Source organism: Callionymus lyra, chromosome 18 (genome assembly GCF_982586985.1).
Source record: "Callionymus lyra chromosome 18, fCalLyr1.hap1.1, whole genome shotgun sequence".
In the NCBI taxonomy this organism is placed as follows: Eukaryota; Metazoa; Chordata; class Actinopteri; order Syngnathiformes; family Callionymidae; genus Callionymus; species Callionymus lyra.
The window spans coordinates 5,129,993-5,147,548 of NC_141835.1; the positions used below are offsets into that span (position 1 = coordinate 5,129,993).

Below are 17,556 nucleotides of genomic sequence, written 5' to 3' on the forward strand. Positions count from 1 at the left end.
ATAGATGGAGATAGATGGAGATAGATGGAGATAGATGGAGATAGATGGAGGTAGATGAGATAGATGGTGGTAGATGGTGATAGATGGTGGTAGATGGTGATAGATGGAGGTAGATGGAGGTAGATGGAGGTAGATGGTGATAGATGGAGGTAGATGGAGATAGATGGTGGTAGATGGTGGTAGATGGTGGTAGATGCTTGTAGATGGAGATAGATGGAGATAGATGGTGGTAGATGGTGGTGGATGCTGGTAGATGGAGATAGATGGAGATAGATGGAGATAGATGGTGGTAGATGGTGATAGATGGTGATAGATGGTGATAGATGGTGGTAGATGGAGGTAGATGGTAGTAGATGGTGGTAGATGGAGGTAGTCGGTGGTAGATGGTGGTAGATGGAGGTAGATGAAGGTAGATGGAGGTAGATGGTGGTAGATGGTGGTAGATGGTGGTAGATGGTGGTAGATGGTGGTAGATGGTGGTAGATGGTTCAAGTGCTTCAGGTTTGTGAGTCAACACTGACCTTGTGATGAATAATAATGGGATTATTGTTCGGGACGACGATAATCTGAGACTAACCAGAGGAGAAGCAGAAGTTACACGACTAGAAAACTGACCCTGGGTGACTTTACCACTCTTGAGTCTCTCTCCAACCAAATTAAACTTCTCTTTTCTAATAAGCAGCAGATCTCCTTCACCCCTCTCTCCTCCTCCTCCCCCCTAGAGAGCAAATATTCCTCTTTCCACGATTCAGGAACTTGGGAGGCTCTTCAGAGCGGCCGCCCTCCCGCCGGCAGCCAAATTAGAGGCGAAAGCCTCGGGTTTGAGCCCGGGAGGACGGCGCGAGACGCAGACGGAAGACTTAAGCTGTTTTCATCACGGAACTCATCCCTTCATCTTCAGGCTGATGAGATGAGACGCCGCAGAAGAAGAAGTCACGTTATGCAGCATCCGGCCGTCATCCCGCGCGACTCACAATCTGACGGATTAATTCTTCCCTGATCAACGCCGCGGCGCCGCGACAGCCGCTGAATATGAATCGTCGCGGCGTATTCTCCTCGTCGCCGCCCACGGATCGGGGGGAGCAACAAGTCGGCTCCAATCTGACCTTTGACCTCTCTCTCTCTCTCTCGCGCTCAAAGTCGGTGGAATACCTGCGAACTCTCTCGGTGGCGTCTTGCTCCGCCTCCTGGCAGCGCTGTAGCTCCGCCTCCACCGTCTGCTTCTCCCTGGACAGTTGCTGCAGCTGGACGCTCGAACCTGTCGCACTGACACACACACACACACACACACACACACACACACACACACACACACGTCACAAAACTTTTCTTTACTCGCTCCTAAATATGTTTATTCGATAAATTATGTTGAATTTAGAAAATCTAAATTTTTTTTATGAAACTCTGTTTAAAAGAAAAAACGTTGAATTAATTGAATACATTTATTTTTTAAATTAAACTATATATAAATATAAACATTTTGGAAATTGGATTATTAAAAAAAGATGTAAACCTTTCAATTTACAAATGATTAAATTAACTAATATATATGAAATAATAATTCAACCTATCGATATAGAAAGTATTCAATTCAAATTCTGTAAAATAAAAATACACTGATACACTATTAAATACAGGATTTTAAACATTGTAAACTTTTAATTGAAGAGCTGCCATTTATAACGTTTGTGTTTAAATGTTAATGTTAGTTAAAATCCACACTTTTTTATAGTCATTTATACCAAGGAAATCAACAATTTCTCATTGATATCATAATTATACAGTGTAATCTCTAACGCCAGATTATAGAGGAATCATGGGAGTAAAATGTGGTTCTGAAGTTCATCTTGAACAAATAAAGACAAATAAAAAAAAGACCTTGATTTTGATTTTGTTTGAAGAATCCTGAGGTTTTTATTGAAAAGAATCAAATGTATTTGTACAAATTAAAGGTAAAACTGGGAATAAGTCTTTAGATTAAGAGATTAAATTGAAGAATTCTGAGGTTTTTATTATTCAAAAGTCTCAAGTTTATTGTAAAACTTGACATTAAACTGGAGAATCTGTGTTTCTTTATTCAAAAGTTTATTTTTTAAAATCCAGATTAAACTGAAGAATCCTGAGGTTTCTTTATTCAAAAGTTGATTTTAAATAATCCAGATTAAATTGAAGAATCCTGAGGTTTCTTTATTCAAAAGTTTATTTTAAAAAATCCAGATTAAATTGAAGAATCCTGAGGTTTCTTTATTCAAAAGTTTATTTTAAAAAATCCAGATTAAATTGAAGAATCCTCAGGTTTTTATTGAAAAGAATCAAATGTATTTGTACAAATTAAAGGTAAAACTGAGAATAAGTCTTTAGATTAAGAGATTAAATTGAAGAATTCTGAGGTTTTTATTATTCAAAAGTCTCAAGTTTATTGTAAAACTTGACATTAAACTGGAGAATCTTCGTTTCTTTATTTAAAAGTCTCAAGTTTATTCAAAAGTTTATTTTTTTAAATCCAGATTAAACTGAAGAATCCTGAGGTTTCTTTATTCAAAAGTTTATTTTAAAAAATCCAGATTAAATTGAAGAATCCTGAGGTTTCTTTATTCAAAAGAGTATTTTTTTTAAAATCCAGATTAAACTGTAGAATCCTGAGTTTTCTTTATTCAAAAGTTTATTTTTAAAAATCCAGATTAAATTGAAAAATCCTGAGGTTTCTTTATTCTCTAACGCCAGATTATAGAGGAATCATGGGAATAAAATGTTGTTCTGAAGTTCATCTTAAATAAATAAAGACAAATGAAAAGAAGATTTAATTTGATAATTAATTAAAAAGGAACCTTGATATTTGATTTTGTTTGTACATCTACAACTTTACACTGCTCGCTCACAGATAACAATTTTTTGTGAGGGTCCAGATGATTGGACGAGCTCGGCCACACCTTACATAATGAACCAATGGGCCGCTTTCTTTGTCATAAGCTCCGCCCATAGAGTGGCTCACTAACAGTGAACGGGTCGATAACGTGTTTGTGTGTTTGGAAGACGATCAAAGCCGTGAAATGAAAAGAGTTACGGAGACGTTGTCCTGACCTTTGACCCTCTCGTAGAGCCTGGAGCTCCACCTGCAGACGCCTCCTCTCCTTCAGGGCCGCGTCCCGCTCCTCCTGAAGCCTCAGCAGCTCCTCCTGATCATATCAAACACCAGGTCAGAGGTCAGCGGCTCCACATGTCGACTCAGCTCTACGTGTCTCCACAGTCCGCCGTGACCCTGGCGGCTCCACTTCCTCACATGAATCCCGGATCAAACCCTGGCGGGCGATCCTGACCTCCCTGTCCTGCTATGCTAATGACGACCTCGACGTCCGCTGGTTTAAAGACTTCAAACGCTGACGGAAGCCGGGAGAGTCAATATGTGTCTTCTCCAGCCGGGACGCGCTTCAAAAGAGCCGCCTGCTTATTAATCGCAATCATTTTCCAAATGAGGCCAGAGCGCCCTTTAACACCGACTGAAGGTCAACGGGGGAGCGGGGTGTGGGAGGGGGTTCACCAGGTACTTTAAGATCAATGTTCCGGGGTCTAAACATGTTCACTGAAGAACGCTTTTCAAGACGATCTACTGTCTTTTCACTGATCCGGGCTCACGTCGAGGAGGCAGCAGCCTCGGCCAAGAAGCCCAGACTTACTTTCTACCTCCAGTGATTCCGGGGGAAAAACAAGATGTTCCTCATTCACCGTCGTTAAGAATGAACTGAAGAATCCTGAGGTTTCTTTATTCAGAAGTTTATTTTTAAAATCCAGATTAAACTGTAGAATCCTGAGGTTTCTTTATTCAAAAGTTTATATTTTAAATCCAGATTAAACTGTAGAATCCTGAGGTTTCTTTATTCAAAAGTTTATTTTTTAAATCCAGATTAAACTGTAGAATCCTGAGGTTTCTTTATTCAAAAGTTTATATTTTAAATCCAGATTAAACTGTAGAATCCTGAGGTTTCTTTATTCAAAAGTTTATATTTTAAATCCAGATTAAACTGTAGAATCCTGAGGTTTCTTTATTCAAAAATTTATTTTTTAAATCCAGATTAAACTGTAGAATCCTGAGGTTTCTTTATTCAAAAGTTTATTTTTATAAATCCAGATTAAACTGTAGAATCCTGAGGTTTCTTTATTCAAAAGTTTATATTTTAAATCCAGATTAAACTGTAGAATCCTGAGGTTTCTTTATTCAAAAGTTTATATTTTAAATCCAGATTAAACTGTAGAATCCTGAGGTTTCTTTATTCAAGTTTATTTTTAAAAATCCAGATTAAACTGTAGAATCCTGAGGTTTCTTTATTCAAAAGTTTATATTTTAAATCCAGATTAAACTGTAGAATCCTGAGGTTTCTTTATTCAAGTTTATTTTTAAAAATCCAGATTAAACTGTAGAATCCTGAGGTTTCTTTATTCAAAAGTTTATTTTAAAAATCCAGATTAAACTGTAGAATCCTGAGGTTTCTTTATTCAAAAGTTTATTTTAAAAATCCAGATTAAACTGTAGAATCCTGAGGTTTCTTTATTCAAAACTTTATATTTAAAATCCAGATTAAACTGTAGAATCCTGAGGTTTCTTTATTCAAAACTTTATATTTAAAATCCAGATTAAACTGTAGAATCCTGAGGTTTCTTTATTCAAAACTTTATATTTAAATCCAGATTAAACTGTAGAATCCTGAGGTTTCTTTATTCAAAACTTTATATTTAAATCCAGATTAAACTGTAGAATCCTGAGGTTTCTTTATTCAAAACTTTATATTTAAATCCAGATTAAACTGTAGAATCCTGAGGTTTCTTTATTCAAAACTTTATATTTAAATCCAGATTAAACTGTAGAATCCTGAGGTTTCTTTATTCAAAAGTTTATATTTAAAATCCAGATTACAGTGTAGAATCCTGAGGTTTCTTTATTCAAAACTTTATATTTAAAATCCAGATTAAACTGTAGAATCCTGAGGTTTCTTTATTCAAAAGTTTATATTTAAAATCCAGATTAAACTGTAGAATCCTGAGGTTTCTTTATTCAAAAGTTTATATTTAAAATCCAGATTAAACTGTAGAATCCTGAGGTTTCTTTATTCAAAAGTTTATATTCAAAATCCAGATTAAACTGTAGAATCCTGAGGTTTCTTTATTCAAAAGTTTATATTTTAAATCCAGATTAAACTGTAGAATCCTGAGGTTTCTTTATTCAAAAGTTTATATTTAAAATCCAGATTAAACTGTAGAATCCTGAGGTTTCTTTATTCAAAAGTTTATATTTTAAATCCAGATTAAACTGAAGAATCCTGAGGTTTCTTTATTCAAAAGTTTATATTGAAATCCAGATTAAACTGTAGAATCCTGAGGTTTCTTTATTCAAAAGTTTATATTTTAAATCCAGTTTAAACTGTAGAATCCTGAGGTTTCTTTATTCAAACGTTTATTTTTAAAATCCAGATTAAACTGTAGAATCCTGAGGTTTCTTTATTCAAAACTTTATATTTAAAATCCAGATTAAACTGTAGAATCCTGAGGTTTCTTTATTCAAAAATTTATATTTTAAATCCAGATTAAACTGTAGAATCCTGAGGTTTCTTTATTCAAAACTTTATATTTAAAATCCAGATTAAACTGTAGAATCCTGAGGTTTCTTTATTCAAAAGTTTATATTTTAAATCCAGATTAAACTGAAGAATCCTGAGGTTTCTTTATTCAAAAGTTTATATTTTAAATCCAGATTAAACTGTAGAATCCTGAGGTTTCTTTACTCAAGTTTATTTTTAAAAATCCAGATTAAACTGTAGAATCCTGAGGTTTCTTTATTCAAGTTTATTTTTAAAAATCCAGATTAAACTGTAGAATCCTGAGGTTTCTTTATTCAAAAGTTTATTTTAAAAATCCAGATTAAACTGTAGAATCCTGAGGTTTCTTTATTCAAAAATTCATATTTAAATCCAGATTAAACTGTAGAATCCTGAGGTTTCTTTATTCAAAACTTTATATTTAAAATCCAGATTAAACTGTAGAATCCTGAGGTTTCTTTATTCAAAAGTTTATATTGAAATCCAGATTAAACTGTAGAATCCTGAGGTTTCTTTATTCAAAAGTTTATATTTTAAATCCAGATTAAACTGTAGAATCCTGAGGTTTCTTTATTCAAACGTTTATTTTTAAAATCCAGATTAAACTGTAGAATCCTGAGGTTTCTTTATTCAAAACTTTATATTTAAAATCCAGATTAAACTGTAGAATCCTGAGGTTTCTTTATTCAAAAGTTTATATTTTAAATCCAGATTAAACTGTAGAATCCTGAGGTTTCTTTATTCAAGTTTATTTTTAAAAATCCAGATTAAACTGTAGAATCCTGAGGTTTCTTTATTCAAGTTTATTTTTAAAAATCCAGATTAAACTGTAGAATCCTGAGGTTTCTTTATTCAAAAGTTTATTTTAAAAATCCAGATTAAACTGTAGAATCCTGAGGTTTCTTTATTCAAAAATTCATATATAAATCCAGATTAAACTGTAGAATCCTGAGGTTTCTTTATTCAAAACTTTATATTTAAAATCCAGATTAAACTGTAGAATCCTGAGGTTTCTTTATTCAAAAGTTTATATTTAAATCCAGATTAAACTGTAGAATCCTGAGGTTTCTTTATTCAAAAGTTTATATTTAAATCCAGATTAAACTGTAGAATCCTGAGGTTTCTTTATTTAAAAGTTTATTTTTAAAATCCAGATTAAACTGTAGAATCCTGAGGTTTCTTTATTTAAAAGTTTATATTTTAAATCCAGATTAAACTGTAGAATCCTGAGGTTTCTTTATTCAAAAGTTTATATTTTAAATCCAGATTAAACTGTAGAATCCTGAGGTTTCTTTATTCAAAAGTTTATATTTTAAATCCAGATTAAACTGTAGAATCCTGAGGTTTCTTTATTCAAAACTTTATATTTTAAATCCAGATTAAACTGTAGAATCCTGAGGTTTCTTTATTCAAAACTTTATATTTTAAATCCAGATTAAACTGTAGAATCCTGAGGTTTCTTTATTCAAAACTTTATATTTTAAATCCAGATTAAACTGTAGAATCCTGAGGTTTCTTTATTCAAAAGTTTATATTTTAAATCCAGATTAAACCGTAGAATCCTGAGGTTTCTTTATTCAAGTTTATTTTTAAAAATCCAGATTAAACTGTAGAATCCTGAGGTTTCTTTATTCAAAAGTTTATTTTTTAAATCCAGATTAAACTGTAGAATCCTGAGGTTTCTTTATTCAAAAGTTTATATTTTAAAATCCAGATTAAACTGTAGAATCCTGAGGTTTCTTTATTCAAAAGTTTATTTTTTAAATCCAGATTAAACTGTAGAATCCTGAGGTTTCTTTATTCAAAAGTTTATTTTTATAAATCCAGATTAAACTGTAGAATCCTGAGGTTTCTTTATTCAAAAGTTTATATTTTAAATCCAGATTAAACTGTAGAATCCTGAGGTTTCTTTATTCAAGTTTATTTTTAAAAATCCAGATTAAACTGTAGAATCCTGAGGTTTCTTTATTCAAAAGTTTATTTTAAAAATCCAGATTAAACTGTAGAATCCTGAGGTTTCTTTATTCAAAATTTCATATTTAAATCCAGATTAAACTGTAGAATCCTGAGGTTTCTTTATTCAAAACTTTATATTTAAAATCCAGATTAAACTGTAGAATCCTGAGGTTTCTTTATTCAAAAGTTTATATTTAAATCCAGATTAAACTGTAGAATCCTGAGGTTTCTTTATTCAAAAGTTTATTTTTATAAATCCAGATTAAACTGTAGAATCCTGAGGTTTCTTTATTCAAAAGTTTATATTTTAAATCCAGATTAAACTGTAGAATCCTGAGGTTTCTTTATTCAAAACTTTATATTTTAAATCCAGATTAAACTGCAGAATCCTGAGGTTTCTTTATTCAAGTTTATTTTTAAAAATCCAGATTAAACTGTAGAATCCTGAGGTTTCTTTATTCAAAAGTTTATATTTTAAATCCAGATTAAACTGTAGAATCCTGAGGTTTCTTTATTCAAAAGTTTATATTTTAAATCCAGATTAAACTGTAGAATCCTGATGTTTCTAAAGTTTTGACCTTGAAGCTCAAGCATCTTCTCAACATACGCTCGTTCATACGTTGACTTCTTCTCTACGACCTGCTGCTGGATCACAGACCTGCACTTGACCTTCCACTTGTGAGGATCTAGAAGAAGGACTCGCGGGGTCACCGGGACCCTCCGCTCTTTTTCATTGTCTCGTGCTTCTGCAGCAGCAGCAGCAGCCGACCTCTGACCTCTGACCTCTGACGCCCGGACTACACGAGCTCCTGCCTCATCCCCTCAGATGTTCCCCGGGTCACCCTGGACCAGGTCCTCGCTCCCCGACTCCACTGAACAGCAGCTGCGGTGCAAATTAAAAACCTCTCCAGGCTCTAATCCCCGCGGAGCCTCAGCCTAATTAACAGGCTCCAGAACGAGGGGCGACGCCGGAGCAGCTACATTAATAACTCTTTTAATATCGCCACAGACGGAGACGACACTGACGGGAGACAAAAGACCCAGTTCAGTTCGGGAACCATCGTCCGGCGAGTGTCGTTGTGTAGTTAAAGTGTGTGTGAATACGACTTTCTTACTATTTTGAACTCAAAGACACAAACCAGGACTGAACACATGAAGTTTTAACGCCTTAAACTTGTCTTTTCTTTCAATCATTTTTGAAGGAAAAACTTGTCTCAGTCTTAACTTAACTCTATTCTTATCTTTATTTTTCTCTTGTGTTTAATTTAAGGACAAAACTATTTGATATATATTTAAACTATTTAAACAGGATAACAAACTAAAAACATTGAGAAAAGTCAAGAATCGTTCACACGTTCTTTTCCTCCTGAGCCGACCAATGAGGTGCGTGCTCTTTGGGTCATGTGATGAGGGACATCGTGGTGTCGATAAAGTTTTGAGACTTTTGACAGCGAAGACTTTATGAACGATTGTTTAACAAACGATGACAAAGTACGTATAATGAGGTAGTATTAATGCAGTGACTCGCAAAATTATACCACAAATAGTGATACTTGAGGTGCAGCTGCAGATTTTTTATTTATATTTTAATGACATTAAATAAGTTCAAGGTCAGCAGAATGAATTTATCATAATTATGCCTTATAGTTTGAAGATAAGTCAATTAAATGAAGTGATTCATGTGTACTTTTCTATTTTTGAAAACTTCACATTTACATGTAAATCTTCGTATCTTTAGTATAATATTCATCGTAATTACCATATTTTCGGACTGTAAGGCTCGTCTGTGTGTGTACCCGTGTGTAGGTGTGTACCCGTGTGTGTGTGTGTGTACCTGTGTGTGTGTGCACCTGTGTGTGTGTGAACCCGTGTGTATGTGTGTACCTGTGTGTGTGTACCCGTGTGTACCTGTGTGTGTGTGTATGTGTGTACCTGTGTGTGTGTGTACCCGTGTGTATGTGTGTACCTGTGTGTGTGTGTACCCGTGTGTATGTGTGTACCTGTGTGTGTGTGTACCCGTGTGTATGTGTGTACCTGTGTGTGTGTACCCGTGTGTATGTGTGTACCTGTGTGTGTGTGCACCTGTGTGTGTGTGTACGTACCAGTATGTGTGTGTGTGTGTGTGTGTACCTGTGGGGGTGTGTGCACCTGTGTGTGTGAACATGTGTGTGTGCACCTGTGTGGGTTTGTACCTGTGTGTGCACACATATGTGTGTGTGCGTGCATGTGTGTGTGTGTGTGTGAACATGTGTGTGCATCTGTGTGTGTACGTGTGTGCATGTGTGTGTGCACCTGTGTGTGTGTGTACCTGTGTGTGTGTGTGCACCTGTTTGTGTGAACGTGTGTGTGTGCACCTGTGTGGGTTTGTACCTGTGTGTGCACACATATGTGTGTGTGTGTGTGTGCATGTGTGTGTGTGAACATGTGTGTGCATCTGTGTGTGTACGTGTGTGCATGTGTGTGTGCACCTGTGTGGGTTTGTACCTGTGTGTGCACACATATGTGTGTGTGCACACATGTGTGTGTGCGTGCATGTGTGTGTGCGTGTGCGTGTGCGTGTGTGTGTACCTGGCTCAACATGCTCTCCTTCCCCTCCATCAGTTCTTGCTCCAGACGTTGACACTGTCGACAGAAACAGGTTCATTGAGCAGTGATTGGCCAGAAAAGGTCAAAGGTCAAATCATCACAAACACTTTTTTTGCCGCCGACCCGTGAAAATAGAAGATGATGTAAGTCGACACGAAAATACACATGAGCTTGTGTGGCATCAACGTTCAGAGACTTGACTCGTTGAGAAAGTTTGTCAATGATTTGACTCGCGTTGTGCGTTTGTTGTCAACGATTTCAACTTTTGAACTCCGACCTCACGACCAGTCGATGGTCACGAGGGTCGGAGAGAGACGACAACATCACGAGCGGCTCCGAGGAGGAAGTGAACACCAGGACCCTCTCCCCCATTTTTCTAATATTTCCCAGAAGTCCCGGCGGCAGCGGAAGATAATCCCGCAGAGATGAGTGGAGGGAGCGAGGGATCGCGGCGCCGCGGGGGGGAGGAGAAGAATCCTCCAGCGTGGAGTGCGCTCGCTCTTCTTCTTCTCCGGCGGGGATTTACGCTCGCGGTTGAAACATATTTCGCCGCGGCGGCGGCGCCGGCGGCGGGATTAAGGTGTTACCGTGGAGGGGCGCGAGTTAAAAGATGTTGCCGCCGCGATATTGGCGGGTGTTAGCGGCGCCGCGCTCGCCGACGGCGGAGGGGCGAGCGCGGGGTTAATGGGTGACACGGAGCAGACGCCCCGAGATACACCGATAAAGAGGGTTCAATATTGAGGGACGAGGACGTGACCCCGAGTCTCAAGAGAGAAACACATGGAGTTACTGATGGAGACGCTTCAGATCGTTGAAGACAATTATGACAGGAATAAATATGAACGTATAAACCTGTGTCCAGGTGAATACAAATGTGTTTGTGGTATCCCTTGTGTTGTCTCTGGGTCAAGGGGACCCGAAGGCACGAATACAAATGTGTTTGTGGTATCCCTTGTGTTGTCTCTGGGTCAAGGGGACCCGAAGGCACGAATAAAAATGTGTTTTTGGTATCCCTTGTGTTGTCTCTGGGTCAAGGTGACCTATAGGCACGAATACAAATGTGTTTGTGGTATCACTTGTGTTGCCTATGGGTCAAGGTGACCCAAATACAAATGTGTTTGTGGTATCCCTTGTGTTGTCTCTGGGTCAAGGGGACCCGAAGGCACGAATACAAATGTGTTTGTGGTATCCCTTGTGTTGTCTCTGGGTCAAGGGGACCCGAAGGCACATATACAAATGTGTTTGTGGTATCCCTTGTGTTGTCTCTGGGTCAAGGGGACCCGAAGGCACGAATACAAATGTGTTTGTGGTATCCCTTGTGTGTTTGTCGTATCCCTTGTGTTGTCTCTGGGTCAAGGTGACCCAAAGGCACGAATACAAATGTGTTTGTGGTATCCCTTGTGTTGCCTCTGGGTCAAGGTGACCCGAATACAAATGTGTTTGTGGTATCCCTTGTGTTGTCTCTGGGTAAAGGTGACCCAAATACAAATGTGTTTGTGGTATCCCTTGTGTTGTCTCTGGGTCAACGGGACCCAAATACAAATGTGTCTGTGGTATCCCTTGTGTTGTCTCTGGGTCAACGGGACCCAAATACAAATGTGTCTGTGGTATCCCTTGTGTTGTCTCTGGGTCAAGGGGACCCGAAGGCCCGAATACAAATGTGTTCGTGGTATCCCTTGTGTTGTCTCTGGGTCAAGGTGACCCAAATACAAATGTGTCTGTGGTATCCCTTGTGTTGTCTCTGGGTCAAGATTCAAGGCCATGTCGTTCAGTTTGAAATATGTTGGAATAACGTGGAATAAATCGCAGACTTGTTCGTCCCTTTCCACGCCCTCATTTACATATTTAAATCATATTTAAATGAAGCAGAGTCTGTGATTTTTCTCTCTGCCATCAGAACAAACAAATGAAAACATGATTTTAAACTGGATTAAACGTTCGTTCATTTCAACATCTCTGACCTGGATCACATACTTCCATTTAAATATTCAATATTACAGACGAGCTCCGACGTAAATGTTTATATTTTCACAACAATCTTCTCACTTTTGTTGCCTTGAAGCATCAGAATCATTTTCTTTGTTATATTATAAAAACAAGCTGATAATTCCTTTCATTTTTCTTCTGAATAGCATAAAATAGCGGATTAAAATATTCATGATAAAATGATCGATGTTGTCTCATCAATGTTGGTGAATTAGAACATATTAATACGTTTGTGAATAATTTAATATAAGGAATCAAGAACTTTTTACCGCTCTTTGTTCGGTGTTGATACGTTTGGACTTAGAGGTGAAAAGGTGTCTCAGCACATGAGTGCGTATAGAACCCTAGGTTTGAATGATCCTCTTATACTTGATATAGTGTTCGATATATATATATATATATATATGTATATATATATATATATATATATATATATATATATATCAGCAGGTGCTTCAACACAATCTTGTCAAAAATAAATGAAGATATTTTTCAAACATAAAAACCCACAAACTTAAATGCATGTTGAACCTAAAACACACAAGTTTAAAAAATGTTTTTTCTCTAGTTGTTGTCAAGTCACCGAGGAACACCTGACACACACACACCTGACACACACACACCTGACGCACACACACACACACACACCCGACACACACACACCTGACGCACACACACACCTGACACACACACACACACCTGACACACACACACCTGACACACACACACACCTGACACACACACACACTCACACCTGACACACACACACACACACCTGACACACACACACACACACCAGACACACGCGCACACCTGACACACACACACACACCTGACACACGCACACACTTGACACACGCACACACACACACACCTGACACACACACACACCTGAGACGCACACACACCTGACACACACACACCCGACGCACACACCTGACACACACACACACCTGACACACACACACCTGACACACGCACACACCTGACACACACACACACCTGACACACGCACACACACACACACCTGACACACACACCCCCGACACACACACAACTGACACACACACACACCTGACACACACACACACACACACCTAACACACACACACCTGACACACGCACACACCTGACACACACACCCCCGACGCACACACACCTGACACACGCACACACCTGACACACACACACACACACACCTGACACACACACACACACACACCTGACACACACACACACACACACCTGACACACACACCCCCGACGCACACACACCTGACACACACACACACCTGACACACACACACACACACACACACCTGACACACACACACACCTGACACACACACACACCTGACACACACACACACACACACACACACACACACACACACACCTGACACACACACACACCTGACACACACACACACACACACACACACACACACACACACACACACCTGACACACACACACACCTGACACACGCACACACCTGACACACACACACACACACACACACACACACACACACACACACCTGACACACACACACACACACACACACACACACCTGACACACACACACACACACACACAGGGACGCTCCGAGCAAACACTGGTGCTCAGTAAACGTCACCTTGTGTTGTCTCGTCAGCTCCAGTCAATATTTGTCTCTGACGCTTGTTTTCTCAACGTTCAAAATATTCATGTTCACATTCAAGCGGCAAATATTGGATGTTGGTCTGGAGCAGCCGTCGCTGAGCCGGCGGGCTTGGAAACACGAGACCCCCGGGTGAGGAAGGACCCGACCCTCGGACCCCGGAGAAGGCGACCCTCACCTGGACCACAGACCCGTCTCTCTCCTCCAGCACCGCCTTCATCTCCTCGGCCGTGATCTCGCGCCTCCGTTGCCGTGCCGACCGCAGGTTCAGGACCAGGAGGGATCCGAAGCGATGGACGTCGGCGGCGCTCTCGGCTTCACACACTCGCCGCAGCAGCTCCTCGGCTTCCTGCCGCGACAGGAAGTTAGACGGGATGTTGATCCGAACGCCTTGAAGAGATTTACCATGTGAGGGTGAGCAGGAGCGCCGGAGTCCAGCCTGAGTGACAGACGAGCGTGACAGGTGTCAGTCAACGTGGCAGCACAGGAATGTAATGACAAAAAAATTGAAAATAATGATAGTAATAAAAAGTTTAAACTGATTTATTTTACTTTTATTAATATTATTTTTTAATTTCTGTACGTTTTTAAACAAATTAATTTCATGTAATTGTGTTTTCCAGTAGAAATAATAATAAGAAAAACAATAAATGTGATAAGTTGAAATAAATAAATAAACTACAGATTCCAAATTGTCATAAAGTTTTAATATACAAGTATTTTCTCTTTCAGTCTTAGAGAAAACTGCTAATTATTCCGGTGATCAAAGTGTTTAATTAAGATTGTCGTGTAAAGGATAAAAATAATGTGATTATTATTTGAAACACAAACCTTTGATGAAATATTTAACACACAAAGTTTAAAACATGAATTATCTAAACACACACACGTCTTATTTAAATAAAGGATTTTCTTTATAAATGAATAAATAAATATGACGGACGAGAGAAAAAAAGAATTCTATAAAAGAAAAGGTCGTCAGGACCTCCAGAGAAAAAACATTTTCTTTTTGTTCGGAGTGAACACTGACGCCATCCATGGACGACCTGTGAAGTGAAGTCTCTCTGATGAGATGCATCATCATCATCATCATCTTCGTCATCATCATCTTCATCATCATCTTTATCATCTTCACTATCATCGTCATCATCATCATCATCTTTATCATCTTCACCTTCATCATCTTCATCATCATCATCTTCATCATCATCGTTATCATCTTCATCATTTTCATCTTCATCATCACCATCTTAATCATCTTCATCATCATCTTTATCATCTTCACTATCATCGTCATCATCATCATCATCTTTATCATCTTCACCTTCATCATCATCATCATCATCTTCATCATCACCATCTTAATCATCATCTTCATCTTCATCATCTTCATCATCATCATCTTCATCATCATCATCTTCATCATCATCTTCACCTTCTTCATCATCATCATCTTTATCATCTTCATCATTTTCATCTTCATCATCATCATCATCTTTATCATCTTCACCTTCATCACCTTCTTCATCATCATCATCATATAATCTTCATCATCATCTTTATCATCTTCATCATTTTCATCTTCATCATCACCATCTTAATCATCTTCACCTTCATCATCATCTTCACCTTCTTCATCATCATCATCTTTATCATCTTCATCATTTTCATCTTCATCATCATCATCATCTTTATCATCTTCACCTTCATCATCATCATCATCTTCACCTTCTTCATCATCATATCATCTTCATCATCATCTTTATCATCTTCATCATTTTCATCTTCATCATCACCATCTTAATCATCTTCATCATCTTCATCATCATCATCTTCACCTTCATCATCATCTTTACCTTCTTCATCATCATCATCATCAGCTTTATCATCAACATCTTCACGTTCATCATCATCATCACCATCATCATCATCTTCATCATCACCATCATCTTCACCACCATCACCATCATCTTCATCACCATCACCATCCCTATCATCATCATCATCATCTTCATCTTCATCATCACCATCTCCACCACCATCACCATCCCTATCATCATCATCATCATCATCTTCATCTTCATCACCATCATCTTCATCATCATCACATCATCATCACATCACCATCTTTATCATCTTTATCATCATCATCATCATCTTTATCATCATAATATTTATCTTTATCTTCATCTTCATCATCATCTTTATCATCATCATCATCACCATCATCTTCTTCATCATCATCATCTTCACCATCATCTTCATCTTCATCATCACCATCATCATCATCTTCATCATCATCATCATCACCTCCAGACTCGAGAGTCACCACACATTGGTTGGAGGCCAGTAGAACCTTCTGAGCAGCATCTCTTCCTCGATATTGTCTCGACATAAAAACCATCTCTGCGTTAATGACCGCGAGCGAAGAGGTTATGAGTCGAGTGTCGTCGGGTCTGGTCCGGCTGCAGCTCCAGCTCTCCTCACAGTAACATAATTGAAGCGTCCGCACGAGCGCCTTGTTTGCGGCCGCGGGTCTGGAGCTCGGACACGGAGGCGAGCGAGGAGCTGCTCCTCCGGGGAGCGTCTTTCATTTTGGCTGCTGCTGTTTTGCTGTAATAAAGTGTAATAAGGCGGCAGAGGCGGCGGCTCTCTGCAGGGAGCAGCAGGTAATGAAAGAGCAGCCGCCTCCAATAAAGCTCCTCTAACACCCTGCTTACAGCCGCGCGCAGCCAGACTCACGCACACCTGCGCAGACACTTCAGCCGCCGGCCATTAGCCATCAAACCGTCGACCGCGGGAACGTGTCGGCGCACAAACCGGTATGAAAGTGTATCGGTTCTGAATTTAAAATGTTGAAACTTTGAATTTCTTTATTGAAAATTTAAGCATTCGATCATTGTTTTGTACAATTTAAATCAATAATTTGCATATTTAATGGTTGAATTTGTTGTTTTCTTCAATAAAAGAATTTTATTTCTAAAATATAATATATATATAAACACATTAGTGTGATATTCTAATTCAAATAATATATATATATATATATATATATATATATATATATTTTTTTTTTTTTAATTCAATATTATTTAATTTGTGGTCTTTTAAATTCAATTTAAAATGTTGGAACTTTGAATTTCTTTATTGACAATTTAAGTATTTGATCATTGTTTTGTACAATTTAAATCAATAATTTGTATATTTTTATGGTTGAATTTGTTGTTTTCTTCAATAACAGAATTAAAAAACAGAATGAATGAATTATTTATTTTATTACACATAGATACTGTAATTACAATAATTCAACAGTACATTTTCTAAATATACTTGTTATTGAATAATTGAATTATAGAAATGTATTTCTTTTTTGAATATAATATATATAAACACATTAGTGTGATATTCTAATTCAAATAATATATATATATATATATATATATTTTTTAAATTCAACATTATTTAATTTGTAGTCTTTTAAATTCAATTTAAAATGTTGGAACTTTGAATTTCTTTATTGAAAATTTAAGCATTCGATCATTGTTTTGTTCAATTTTAAATCAATAATTTGTATATTTAATGGTTGAATTTGTTGTTTTCTTCAATAACAGAATTTAAAAAAAATTACAAAATAAATAAATGATTTTTTTGTTTACACATAGATACTGTAATTACAATAATTCAACAGTACATTTTCTAAATATACTTGTTATTGAATAATTGAATTATAGAAATGTATTATTCAGAATATATATATATATATATATATATACACAAA

General features: G+C 37.4%; 1 protein-coding gene across 1 annotated transcript in view; it reads right to left on the bottom strand.

Annotated features, from left to right (window-relative positions):
- The window catches only part of mipol1 (mirror-image polydactyly 1), a 39,496-nt gene that overhangs the window by 5,458 nt on the left and 16,482 nt on the right, over positions 1–17,556 (bottom strand). The window contains exons 13-17 of the mRNA XM_087780395.1: positions 14,184–14,217; positions 13,957–14,127; positions 10,113–10,166; positions 3,082–3,176; positions 1,153–1,266 (exon numbers count right to left, since the gene is read on the bottom strand). Coding sequence (XP_087636521.1) covers positions 1,153–1,266; positions 3,082–3,176; positions 10,113–10,166; positions 13,957–14,127; positions 14,184–14,217 — 468 coding nt within the window. The remainder of the gene's footprint in view (positions 1–1,152; positions 1,267–3,081; positions 3,177–10,112; positions 10,167–13,956; positions 14,128–14,183; positions 14,218–17,556) is intronic.